Source organism: Anopheles ziemanni, chromosome 3, assembly GCF_943734765.1.
Source record: "Anopheles ziemanni chromosome 3, idAnoZiCoDA_A2_x.2, whole genome shotgun sequence".
NCBI lineage: Eukaryota > Metazoa > Arthropoda > Insecta > Diptera > Culicidae > Anopheles > Anopheles ziemanni.
Window position 1 is genome coordinate 22,741,234 of NC_080706.1, and position 12,334 is coordinate 22,753,567.

A 12,334-nucleotide genomic window follows, 5' to 3' on the forward strand; every position below is an offset into this window, starting at 1 on the left:
ATTCGAGTGAGGCCGCACCGAAATCGCCTGCGTCAATCCGGAACAACACTTCCTTGAGTCCCACTTGAACGATGTCGCCCCGCTGGACGGTACGGGGGGGGGATCCGGATCCGGGAGAACATTCCGAGCAAACGTGACGTTAGTCAATTAAATCCGCTTGTCCAACCGGCCACTCGACTTGGGAGGGCTCGTCATTTTTCTTTTTCTTTCTAGCCTCACCCTACTCGGCCCTTTTTTTATCCACCCGACAAAACCACCCCCGGACAGCGTCCTGTTGAAAATGTTCATCAAACTCAAGAGCATTGGAAATGAGGCCGAAAGAAAGCGAACAAAAAAACCTCCTCCAGCTTCCGGGCGTCCGATTTTATGCGAGCCAAAAACGACGAGGGATGCGCGTCCGCTTCTATCCGATTGGGTTGCCGTTGGTTTTTCTTCCCTCCCGTCCCACTCCAACGAAACCTACTCCAGCAGACTGGTGGCGCTTGGCTGGTGATAAACGGACCGAATTGAGGCATAATCATCGTTAATAAACCCCAGCAAATTGTCCGCCTTTTATTTTATATTTCAGTTTCGGATTTCATTTCAGCTGGGCTTGGGTGGGTGGTTGTTTTTCATGAGTGGATGGAAAGTGGAAAACGACTCCGCACGCTAAGCACCGATGTCGAACCGGGGGGTGGCGGCCGGTGGAAAGCTTCATCCAGCACGATTTTTGTCTTGTTTGAAGTTTGTGGGTTTTGCGGTTTGCTCATCAATCGGTGGGGCTTGGATGCAAGGGTAAGGGAGTAGGGAAATTGGCCACAGCGAACGAAGGAAACGATCTCTGCGAACGGGCGGATGTCTCGGACCCCGTCCCCAGTCGTCGTTTTCGGGTGAATTTTCTACAACGAGGCGGGGCGGCGCGGAACGGGACGAAAACCGTACTGTCAGTGAATAAAACGAAATGGTCAAAATCTGAAAATGGTAAACACCGTTCGACAGTGGAGTTGTGGCATCGCGTTTCGGTTTCTGCAGCGACCGGATGTTGCGGTGGGACTCGGGTTCGAACCGCTCCGGACGGGCACCGTATTTTTGCGCCGGAAGGCACAAAGCCTTTTGCCGGGCGAAGAAACGACGGAAGGGCCTTATCCGGAGGTGGAGGGAGAGGGGAATGCTTAATGCGGGTGTATTCCGACCACGCTTTTCCGCTTCGGTGAAGTATTAAGATTATAATCACTTATAAATATCGACCGTAAAACATAAACGCACACACCAAACACGAGCCACAATTATCGTTATCCTTGCCAAGGCGAAGGGCAAAACGTCGAGGTTGGTGGGAAAGCAGGGAAAAATGAGCCCGTATCCAAATCACTTACAGTCCAGATTTTTATTTCAATCCACCCGACACTGGCGGGGAGAAGTTTGTTGTTGTGTCTTTCCACCTCCTCGTTATTGAGGCAAACTGATAGGATTAGGAATGTTTCCGTGATGGCTTTAAATGTCTGCGCTCTGCATCGGCAGCCACGATCGGCACGCACTGATTATTATTAGCCGCAACAGGCCGCGCTTTATTGGTGTCCTTTTTCGTATTTTTTGTTTGTTTCTGTTTCGTTTTCGTATTCGATCCTCCCTGATTTCCCACTTTTCCCGCCAGGCGACGGGATTCAGCACGCTATCTAGGACCACTAATCCAATCGCAACGAAACATTCGTTCCGCGGCCTCGATTGCCCGTCCTTCAACGATGACCACCCGCACGGCAATAATACTCACAAATGGGAGGAGAAGTTTTCCGGCGTACGACGGGGAGGGAGGGGGGGGGGGGAGGGAACAACATGCCCGGAGGAAACTCTTCCCACCAGCTGGCGGCATCCTTTGCTATCGTCACACAGAACGCCTGTAAAAGCGGGCAATAAAACGAAATGGGTAATGAAAAACAAAATACCAACGCTATTATCCCGCTGTGAAACGATGGCTTCGGGTCCCAAGTCATTATTGGGTGGGGGGAGTTAAAGGCAAAGGAAAAAAAAAAACAAACACCAACATCCTATATATTTATTTGTTCATGATTCATCCATTTGTGGAAGCTAGGCTAAGCTCTCCGTGGGGAGCTCAACGCGTTCCGAACGCTTACACAGAGATGAAGAGGGTTTATTGTTTTGGTAAGAAGTTTCAAACTTGATGCATCAATTTAATTTAATATTTAAGCAGAAAAACTCGACAGCACATCACACGACCAAGGCTTGCAAGCTTGAAAAATAAATTTGAGTTATAAGTTAAAATTATCTGAAGTCATTTTACAAATATTCAATATCATAAATAATGTGCATGGTTTGCATTAAATAAGAATCAGAACAGTTACACCAGAAGGTAACTTATCTTCCAAAAGAAATGGAATTGAAAACTGTACCAACATCACTCGTTACCAGAACTACCACATAGGCTCACGCTTTCGATATCCACGTACAAATAAACTTTACTTATTCCACTTTCAGTCTATCGCTGGCAATTGCTTATTCCACTGCAAATCATGAGCGTTTTTGACATTGTCATATTTTGCATACCGTATGTCATTCAATTAATTATCACACTAATTGAACGACGTCGGCGAGCAACTCCGGGGACAACCCTTGCGTGTTATGTTTTACTTTGCATTTTTTATCACTTCGGATGGCACATTTTCCGCATCGCTTCCCGTCGCTAGCGAGTGTCAAAACGTAATGCAATTAATTTGTCACATCCTGATCATGAAGACAAAAAAAAGCCCCGGTGTGGATTATTGGAAAACATTTGCCACACGTAATCGTTGGCATTTCCAATGAGAACCGGTGGGAGTGTGTTACGATACAGCCGAACTGAGGTGATGGTGTACCAAATGGTGTGTCGAACGTTTAATCGTTCCATTGCGTTGGTATGAAGGGGTATGAGACAAGAATTCAATGGGAAGGGTTTCAAATTGATGTCACCTCGAGCATTTCATTAGTCGATTGGGCATAAAAATCAATCCAAAACATTATTTGATGAAAGAAATATGATTATGTTACTTTAATTTATTTCTTTTGGTTTAATAAGATGAACGAAGGAGAATTAAGAGATTAAGATTATTAAACCTTTCCATTGCTAATGTAAATACTAAAAACTACTGCAGAATTATTTGAGAATGCGAGTAGTTGCGTCTTGAATATTGCATAAAAAAATATGAAGCAAACAAGTCTTATACAAAGGTAACACATCATTCAAAAATGAAAGGTAAGCGAAACACTTTTTGTAAAATGAAAAACTACCTCCAACAGATACGTGTCGTAAGTCTTTCCAGAAGAGTGGAACGTGTATACTTCTGAAGCTTTCCCCGCACGTATCCTCCTATAGCGATATTGATGCCATTTGCCGACTTATGTAACCACAACCGGGAAATCGGGAAAACCCTGTCTCGCAATGCTTGCCTGTAACGGACTCTTCATACACCCCAAACCCCGCTTTCCCTGCAAACCTCACTTTGTCGTCTAATTTTTCATCCGTTGCACGATTGTTTATTGTTTCGGGTGGTGTGTGCTATTTTACCAAACATGCTCCGGAAATGTGTTTCAAATTGAGTTTGAATTTACGTTCCCCGTCTTGCTCGAGGGGATGGACCGAAAAGCGGCCGGAAAGGGACCGGGAAAAGAAAGCATCTCAGCCCGGAAGGCTTCGTTGTCGGTTGGCCACAAGGTACAAGTGGTCTCTCTCCACTGGCGTGGAGGAAAGCGGAAGGTGCCGGCGCCGGGTCCGGGCGGTAAAAAGGTAAAACTTCTTCGTTCAAGTGTGCATACGAAGCCACGGCGGGCGCACAACGAACACGACACGATGCATGTGTGCGAAAAGTAAAATTTATGACTTTTCATAAACTGTGTAACGGACGGTTGAATTTTTCTTCCCAAACTGGTGATGCTCGGGAGGGCGGGATGGATGTGCGGGCATGGGCAGGATATGTGAGGGAAGCTGATGATGCGGCCGATCTGGCCACAGTCAAGTTGTCAAGGGCGAACGGGACCGGGGGTGGGAATCGTACCCGGATTCGACAACCACGACGACCGCGGCCAAGGAATGAACGAACGAACGATCCGACCTCGGGAAAACGAGCCGGCTATTAGTGCTAGGCTTGGGAGGGGGGCCAGTGGGGTTACACGGGTGGGGCACGCGCTGCGGTGAAGATTTTTGGTCGTTTCGGCAAATTTTGAAGAGGGCTCCAAGTTGGATCGTTTGTGTGCAACCCACTGCTCTACCGTCGGTACAAAAGTTGGAACCTTCAGCTACCTGCACCTCAACCCATTTTATTCGATCGTCCTCTTCCACTCTTGCACGCACAACAGCTCATCCCCTCACCACAACCCGGATGGAACTGCAGTGAGGAAGTTTACTTTTGAGAGAAAACATATTTTTCGCCTCGCCGTCGAGTTGCAGTCGAAGGTGAATTGCTGAAGTGACTTTATGTTGACTCTTCTCTTGCGAGAGTTTTCCACTGGCAAGTGTCGTTGGATTCCTATTGCCCTCCCTTTCCTCTTTCCTGTGTTTCAGGCCCCGGCTGCAGCTAACAACCAAAAGTTTTCCTGTTTCGGGAGGATTGGTTTTCCTCTAAATGCATTCATTTTTTGACCTGGAAAAACGTTATTATAGACTGATTGTATTAGTCGAACTTTGTTTCTCGTTTCTTGCTTAATTGATACCAAATTCAGCAACAAGCTTTTTGTTGGTTGTTTCGATAGTCCACTTGCTTCATCATGCTTATAGTTACTCAAAACAGTGGAAAATTAGGACAAGAACCAAAGATTCTAAGAAGTCGTTTTTGTGGAAAATGTTCATTAGAATTTGTACAAGCAAAACTTCATTTAATGCAAGAGTAAATTTGCGAATAAATTAGGTAGTTTGTAAATTTATATATGTTTTGATAATTTTGCTCAGAGCCATATTAATTCTATTTATACACAAAATAAATGTTTGATTTTGTTCTAGCCTAATTTTAAGTGTTTAGAAAACCTTCCCAAATGCATCGAACAATATAACAACGACAAGAAAAAGCTAGAAATATCCCGCAATAAAAATAATAACACATTAAACGAACGTTTCACCGGGATAAGCTGCATGATGGCTTGCATTAAAAACCCTTCACAACGCAACAGCCCTTGTCACGTGCCTTATCGCTGTGGTCGTGGGGATTGACGGAGCATAGGAACGACGCTAGACCCCGATGTTAGTGTTATTAAGTAACTAATGTTGCGCCAGAAATCCTCCGCTTATCGCGTCACACCGCAAACACACCTCTGAACTTCAGCGTGAAAGAAAAATGCCAACGAATTTATATTTTATTTAAATCGTAAGAAAACTACTACCAACCGAGCTCGTCGGCAACGGAACGCAACCGAACGGATGGATGGACCAAGTCCAAGAATGAGGGAATGATAAGAATAAATTATCCTACGGTGCCATGAATCAAGTTTGCGGGGAAGTGGAAATTTCCTCTCACAATGGACTTGCTTGGGGGGTGGGGGGTGGGAACGACGGGTGGCGGGGAACCTTGATAAGGGGTTCGGTTGACCACAACTAGCACCATCATCCGGGAAGTGAAGGTTGCGACCCGGTGAACCCGGCCCGCTCCCGGATGGACGACGGCTGGTGACAACGCGAGGACACGGTGGCAAAGAATGGCTTCAATAAATCATAAGCGCTTCGCTGAAAGGCAGCCGTCCCTTTCCTTGTGGGCCGTCAAAAAGGGAAAGGGGGGGATGGCCGTGAATGGGCAGGAAGTGCGAGCGAATATAATGGCATGAGCACTGTAATCTTTTCACCTCAGCGAACGCATCGCCCGTGGGCCGTCATCCACGTGGCCTTCGTCGTCATCCTTCGCGTCGGTCATTATTCGCGCAGCGCATGAAAAGGTCGCTTTACAACGAAACGGACGAAAGAAAAATTCAAAAAAAAAACACGTGGCTGGAAAAAGGAAAATAGACCAACCCGGAGAACAGCGGGTGGAAATGGTGAGCCAGACTCCCGAGTGTGGCTCTGGAAAGGCCAAGCACGCCAAGTAATCTTTAAAAGAAATGAACGCTGCACGGGAGCGAAAGGGAAAATGAATCCAGCAAGGATCCTTCTAAAGAATCAGGCCCTCTTACCTCCCCCTGCTACCTCCATCGACCCCAGAGACAAACATCCTCCCCGATTTCAGTTTTATTTTCTCGCTCATTGTCGGAGGTTAAAAGTCGACGACAATCTTGTCGACCGTGGGCTGCTGATATCTTTAAGAACTGGCGTGTTCCACAACATGCCGAAAAGGTCAGAACACACGACAAAACTCGGTGGTAAATTTGATAAGCAGTGACGTATTTTTTTTTTTTTTTGCCGTCCCACCATTGCGAACAGCAAAACGCTCCCTGTCGGGGCTCATTTTCACCCGTCCACTCGGAAGACCGATGGTGATGGAAGGGCGCCAGTGGAATCTATGCAATGGAACAGCGCGACTGATGAGTGATGGTGCTGATGAAACCCTCGATGTAAAGAGAAAACTCCAAGCACCCTTGAGCGGAATGGGGCTTTCTTTCGCCTGCCCTCGGATGGAGCTGGAAGAAACGGCAACCTTTTGTCGGCTGGTTACAACGTCTCTTCCCCAACCTTCTACTGCCCCCCTTGGGGTCAGCTAGAGTCGTGTCCTTTGCGTCGTCGGTCTACTGAGACATTCCTTAAAACCTTGGCAGTATCGCAGGGTAAACGGGAAACCCCGTTGTAAAAAGTGTCATCTTTTCCGGGGCTGGTTTTTATTTCCTTCCCGTCGGTGGAAAATTAAATTTATGAGCTAAATTTTTCTTCCACCCACTGTCATCACGGTCTTCAAACCCACCCACCCCCTCACCCCGCCGTCCCATACCTGCCCCAAAGGGGTCCTTTTTCACAACTTTCTCCCGCTATTAGTAGTGCCATTATAGTGTGTTTAACAAAACGCCACGACAGGCCGCCTCCGCCTGCCGGTCAGTTCTTGTCCATTTGATGGTAAAAAGGGCGCATCATTCATACACACGGAGCGCGCTGACAAAGGCACGGCGAAAGAGAAGGCCAATTCGGTCCCTCTTAGATCCTGTCCCAAAAGATTCCCTCCCTCCCAAGGTGTCAAGCGTATCCTTTCAACCCCCCCTGTAAGATCCCCTTTCGATGCAGCAAACAAAAAAGGTGTCGGTTGGTAGTTTTGGTGCCGGTGGCGGTGTGACACATCGGCCGTTGGCCGAACACCCCGAACGCAAGGATCGTAAATCCTTGGTGAGTTTGACTTTATTGAATACATCTCTCAAATCGGTTTCTTTTGTCAAAGTTCTCCCTCCCCCCGAAAACCCGGCTAGGTTAGCACTATGATTATGGAAAGACTGCTGACGGTGTCTGGTGGGGCGTGTGTACGCGTGTATGTGTGTGTGTGTGTGTTAAGGAAGGGGCGGGAGAGGATTTTCTAGGACCACAACTCCACCAGGAAGTAACCGGTGGGACCCGGTTTTGCAGGGTGTTCCGGTGATTTATAGTCCTTTGCCGAAGAGGGATTACTTTCGCCACCGGTCGCAAGCGGGTTTTTGGAGAAAACTCGGGAACAAACCCGCACCGACACACAAACACCCACAAATACCAAAAACGACCTACAAAAGAAAAGCGACCATTGAACCATTGAAAAAAATAAAGGTGTCATTCTGGTGACATTCTTAGGCCGATTTTGAGGATTTGCGAGCAAGTTGAAAAATTGTTTCCTTTTTTTTCTGCCGTCTCCTTCAATCTCTCCTCAACCGTTGGGTGTCCGTCCCTCCAGCCAATGTTGTGCTCCTGGAATGGGAAGGCTATATAAAAAAAAACAAATCGAAATAAATGTGCTTTGTGATCTGGCGCGGTAGTGGCACTGCTTAAGCTTTACTCGGTTCGTGGTTTTTCTCCGTGTCGATTTTCCTGACCATGACAGTGACGGAACAGGGCGATTGAACCTCGAAGCGTATTGGGCCATCAATTGTCAATGGGCGAGGGAAAAAGATTTTGTCAAAATAAGGTACCCCGAACCAGGGGGCAATGGTCGAATCATTTGCTCGCTATTGTGCACAAGAATGTCTAAGGAAGTGATGAAGTGAAGAAAGTTGCTTGCGGGTTGTGTTTGACGATTCGAAAACTTTATTTTGTATTCAATATTTTTGCTAACGCAGGGACAAAAGTTAACCGTCCCACGTTTCCTAAGCACGTTAAAAATACCGCGTTCGCCTAAGGCAAGCATTAATGCAAATAAACTACGGAGCTGAGTTTTGTTTCTGCCCCACTTATGGCGGGAAGGAAAAAATTCAATCAGCACCAGGGCGAAACTTTACTCACCAAAACGCCTGGAGTCGGGTTCGGTTCGGAATTTCCTTTTTCGTGCCACAACCCACACGAAAATGACGTTCCCATATCCGGCTGCACATGCACATGCGAGCTCCGGTGCAGCTGTCATCGCAGTACGAATGTAATGAAGTTTTGCTAACGATGCTCATTACTGCTTGCCTTTAGCCCGCGCGCAAATGCACGCGGTGCTTTTGATCAGTTCCGATCGGTGGAAAACTGGTCCACGTTCGGTGGAAAACTGAGCTCGGGCGTACGAATCTGCTGGTGTCAGTTTCCGCCTTCGGTGCAATCCTATCTCAAGCTATCGAGAGTGTGCCGGGGCGAGGGGTCTCGGGTATGCAAATGAAAGTATATCCAACAGTGAAATCGAATAGAAAACAGAAATTCCGTTTTGAACAGCGCGCTTTTTCCTTGGGGGCTAGCGAACTTTTTCATTCGGACTGAAATTCTATCCCGTTTTCGAGGAAGCTCTATTCACACGCTCGTCATTGTTGTACGTAGCGTGGGAAGGATGAATGATGTTTTCTAATTTTGAGCGATAGCAAGTCACACTTTTTACATCGAACAAAAATATTAGAATAGCAGATGAACCAGCAATAGTGCACATTTTAAAGAATTCAAAATTGTATGTGTTATAAACTAAACACATTTATGTTTAAAGTAATCGTTTACACCACTTGTGAATCCCTAAGATACAATATATGACATTCGAAAAAAACTTTGAGAACCGCATACCATTAATTCAGATAGACGATTAAAAAAAAAGAAATTTAACAAATATTTTTGCCTTTCAAATTCATGTTTTTTATCAACTTGACTAGCCACAAATAAGAAGCAAGTTGTGTTCGACGAAACTATACCACTTTAAAGCAAGTGTGAAAAAATCGCTTGTTAAAAATCTAAGTCTAATTGATTATTGATTATTGCAGCATTGTTACAATTATTGATTTTTGCAGTATTGTTTTGACCTAACCACATTTAAATCAAGTTTTATATTACTCAACAACATTCTCGTTTTATAAAACGATCAAACGGCCTTTACATCCTATTAACAGAAAAGGAATTACTTTGACTTAGAAATGGCGTGTATGTTTGTAAATTAAATGATACTTTATAAAATGTGTTCAACTTGAACATCATTATCCATTTAAACTCAGCGTGGTGTTTGCCTCCATACGTCTGTTTTTGATCAAATCGTCACCGGCTGAACGTTGGGACCATTCTTGCAAAATGCTCACCAAAGAGAGTTAATGGTCCGTTTCGGGAGTTAATTGTTTACCTCTCGGAAACATAGGCGCATAATTATTTGCAACCATGAACTTAATTACATTCCCCTGCCTTCGATTCGTCGGCGACTTCGATTTTCTCACTATCGCATCGATTAGGGATTGACTCCGGCACCGTTCGACCCGTGGAGCTTGGAGAAGAGCGCCCCACGAAGAGGGGGCGGGAAAACTGTCCGTACATTTTCCGCCTTGTCATCGTCGACGCTCGCTGTGCGACCCTCCGGGTGACGCAGCCGATTCCCCGAGTAGCGTACTCTTCTGGCCCGGGGCAGCCGGAGAAAAGTTTTGTTCTCACTAGCACCATCAGCACCACCACCACCACCACATCGGAGGGACTCCTGCCTAATGAACCATTAAGTTTATTTTTCTTCGATGTGATGTTTAGCAGTGTTCAAACATTTTCCTTCCCCGCTCGTGAACGCCGTGGGTAACCGCGGGCTGTCCCTTATTTTCCCCCACCAAGCGAAAAAGGGAAAAGTTTGGCGTCCTAATGGGGATAATGGAAAACATGTTGCTCGTGATTGATTTGTCAACACCGAGATTGATTGAGCGATAGTTGCGTCTGCGTTGTTTCTGGGGCTGCGGAGCGAATTGTTTTGCAAACATTTTTTGTTGTACTTTGCAAACTTATCCGGCGTGCATTTCATCTTCTACTTTTCTGAAAAAAAAAACGGGCCGCGATTCGAAGGTCGGAACAAAATTAATTACCGACTCATCTGGAGCCGGTGGTTGCCGTCTACCGTTTAATTATCAGTTTACGGACGCACGAAACGGGAGTGTAATTAGCTAAAAGCTCCAAAGTGTCATGACATCGGCATCGGACTCGGTAAAAACCATCAAACTGCGCGTTTAGACCCATCGTTGCCATCACGAAATAGTAAACTATAAATACCTAACGCATCGGCCATTGTCAAAGTCAGTCGTTGGTGGAAATTCATCTACGACGTGGTGAAAACCAATCTCACTTCGAAGAATCAAATCCTACAATCTTGCGTTTGCCTTGTGTTTCGTTTTCTCGGAAAATCGGTTGCGAAAAAAGCAATGTTTTCGGTAGGGTTTGTTTGTGCAGCCATCGGGTGTTTGTGTTTGGTAATCGCCGACACGACGCCACGCCGTGATGCACAATACCCTCCGCCCGAGCTGCTCGAAGCCATGAAGCCGATTCACGACACTTGCGTGGCCAAGACGGGAGTAACGGAAGGTGAGTTATGTTTCTGGGAAACATTTTTGGCACTTTAGCTTGATTTGCATGATTTTTGGTTTGGAGAAAATTTCCTCAACAAGCGAATGTAGAATGATAAGGATTTGTAAGATTTTCTCAAGTTTTATAAAGTTCCAATGAATCATCTTTTTTCATTCTTCTTGGACAATCTCAATCGGCTTCTGTTCCATGAATCGTACTGAATCTTTTCTCATTTGCACGCACACCCCCTTTCCGCAGAGGCGATCAAAAAGTTCAGCGACGAAGAGATTCACGAAGATGAAAAGCTCAAGTGCTACATGAACTGCCTGTTCCACGAGGCCCAGGTGGTCGACGACAACGGCGACGTGCACCTGGAAAAGCTGCACGACATGCTGCCGAACTCGATGCACGACATCGCGATGCATATGGGAAAGCGGTGCCTCTATCCGGAGGGTGAGACCCTCTGCGACAAGGCGTTCTGGCTGCACAAGTGCTGGAAGCAGTCCGACCCGAAGGTATGGTACCCGACCGTCAACTTCGGCCGTCCGGAAAAAAGGGGTTTTTGCGAAGGGCGCCAGTTGATCGACCCTCGGTGCGATTCGCAATAATTTCTTTACGGCGGCAAGTTTTTAATTGAAAAAGTTTAACTTTTAATTGCATCCGGCCAACCCGCCTGGCCTGCCCTGCTCGTAACGGTGGGGAATATGACCCCGGTTCCGTGGCCGAGCACGACGATTCGCCGGGATTCTGGGGCAGCGCCATCGCTCGCGGAAAAGCCGGATGGATTCGGAATTAAAATTCATTCATTCGACTGTTCTGCTTTCTTACGCCCTCCTTTCATTCCTTTTCTTTCCGCAGCATTATTTCCTAGTGTAAGCGGTTGCTTTCTTACTGTGTCCGGATGAAACCGAAGTACCGCCAGAGTGCGATGCACGGTTTTACGATCATCCCCGCAGATGGTAGGAAGAGACGTGGAGACCTCGGTGCACCACTTTGGCGAACCATGGTCAACTGTGAGCCGCTCTACCGCAAACGCCGGCCAGCAGACATCAACGCTCGCGCTTCGGAATAGTAATTAACCCGCTTCTTATTCTCGCCCTTTTACCGCACTGCACATGTAGTAATAAAAAAGAGCCCAAAAACCTTTGACTAACCTCAACCTTGCTCAAAGAAACCATTTAACGTCTCCAGCTGGCACTGCTTTCCTCGATGCGGGCTTGAAAGCTGCCGTCGAAGAAAAAAAAAGCGAAAGCGAATGCTGTCGGAATGGGAAAAATTCAAAATTTCCACCTCAAACTTTCAATCCCACTCCCTGCTTACCCTCTTCCTCTCGCTAGTTTTGCTGGTTTTAAAACCTGCGGCCAAACCGAGCTGTGGGTTGCAATAAAAGATCAGCTAAAAAGTCAAAAACTGCAAAAATAAAACGAGTTCAAGAACTTACCGAGCAGGAAACAAAAAAAGCCCAAAGAAATGCAGCACGTAGCTTTCGCGTACCCGAACGCCCATTGACGAACAGGCGGAAGA

At 46.4% G+C, this 12,334-nt stretch overlaps 1 protein-coding gene across 1 annotated transcript; it reads left to right on the forward strand.

Annotated features, from left to right (window-relative positions):
• The first annotated feature begins 10,668 nt into the window (after positions 1–10,668).
• Positions 10,669–11,686, forward strand: LOC131284681 (general odorant-binding protein 83a-like). The gene is made up of 3 exons (XM_058313544.1): positions 10,669–10,828; positions 11,069–11,325; positions 11,669–11,686. Exons 1-3 carry the CDS (start codon positions 10,669–10,671, stop codon positions 11,684–11,686), a joined length of 435 nt encoding a protein of 144 aa, XP_058169527.1.
• The last annotated feature ends 648 nt before the right edge of the window (positions 11,687–12,334 follow it).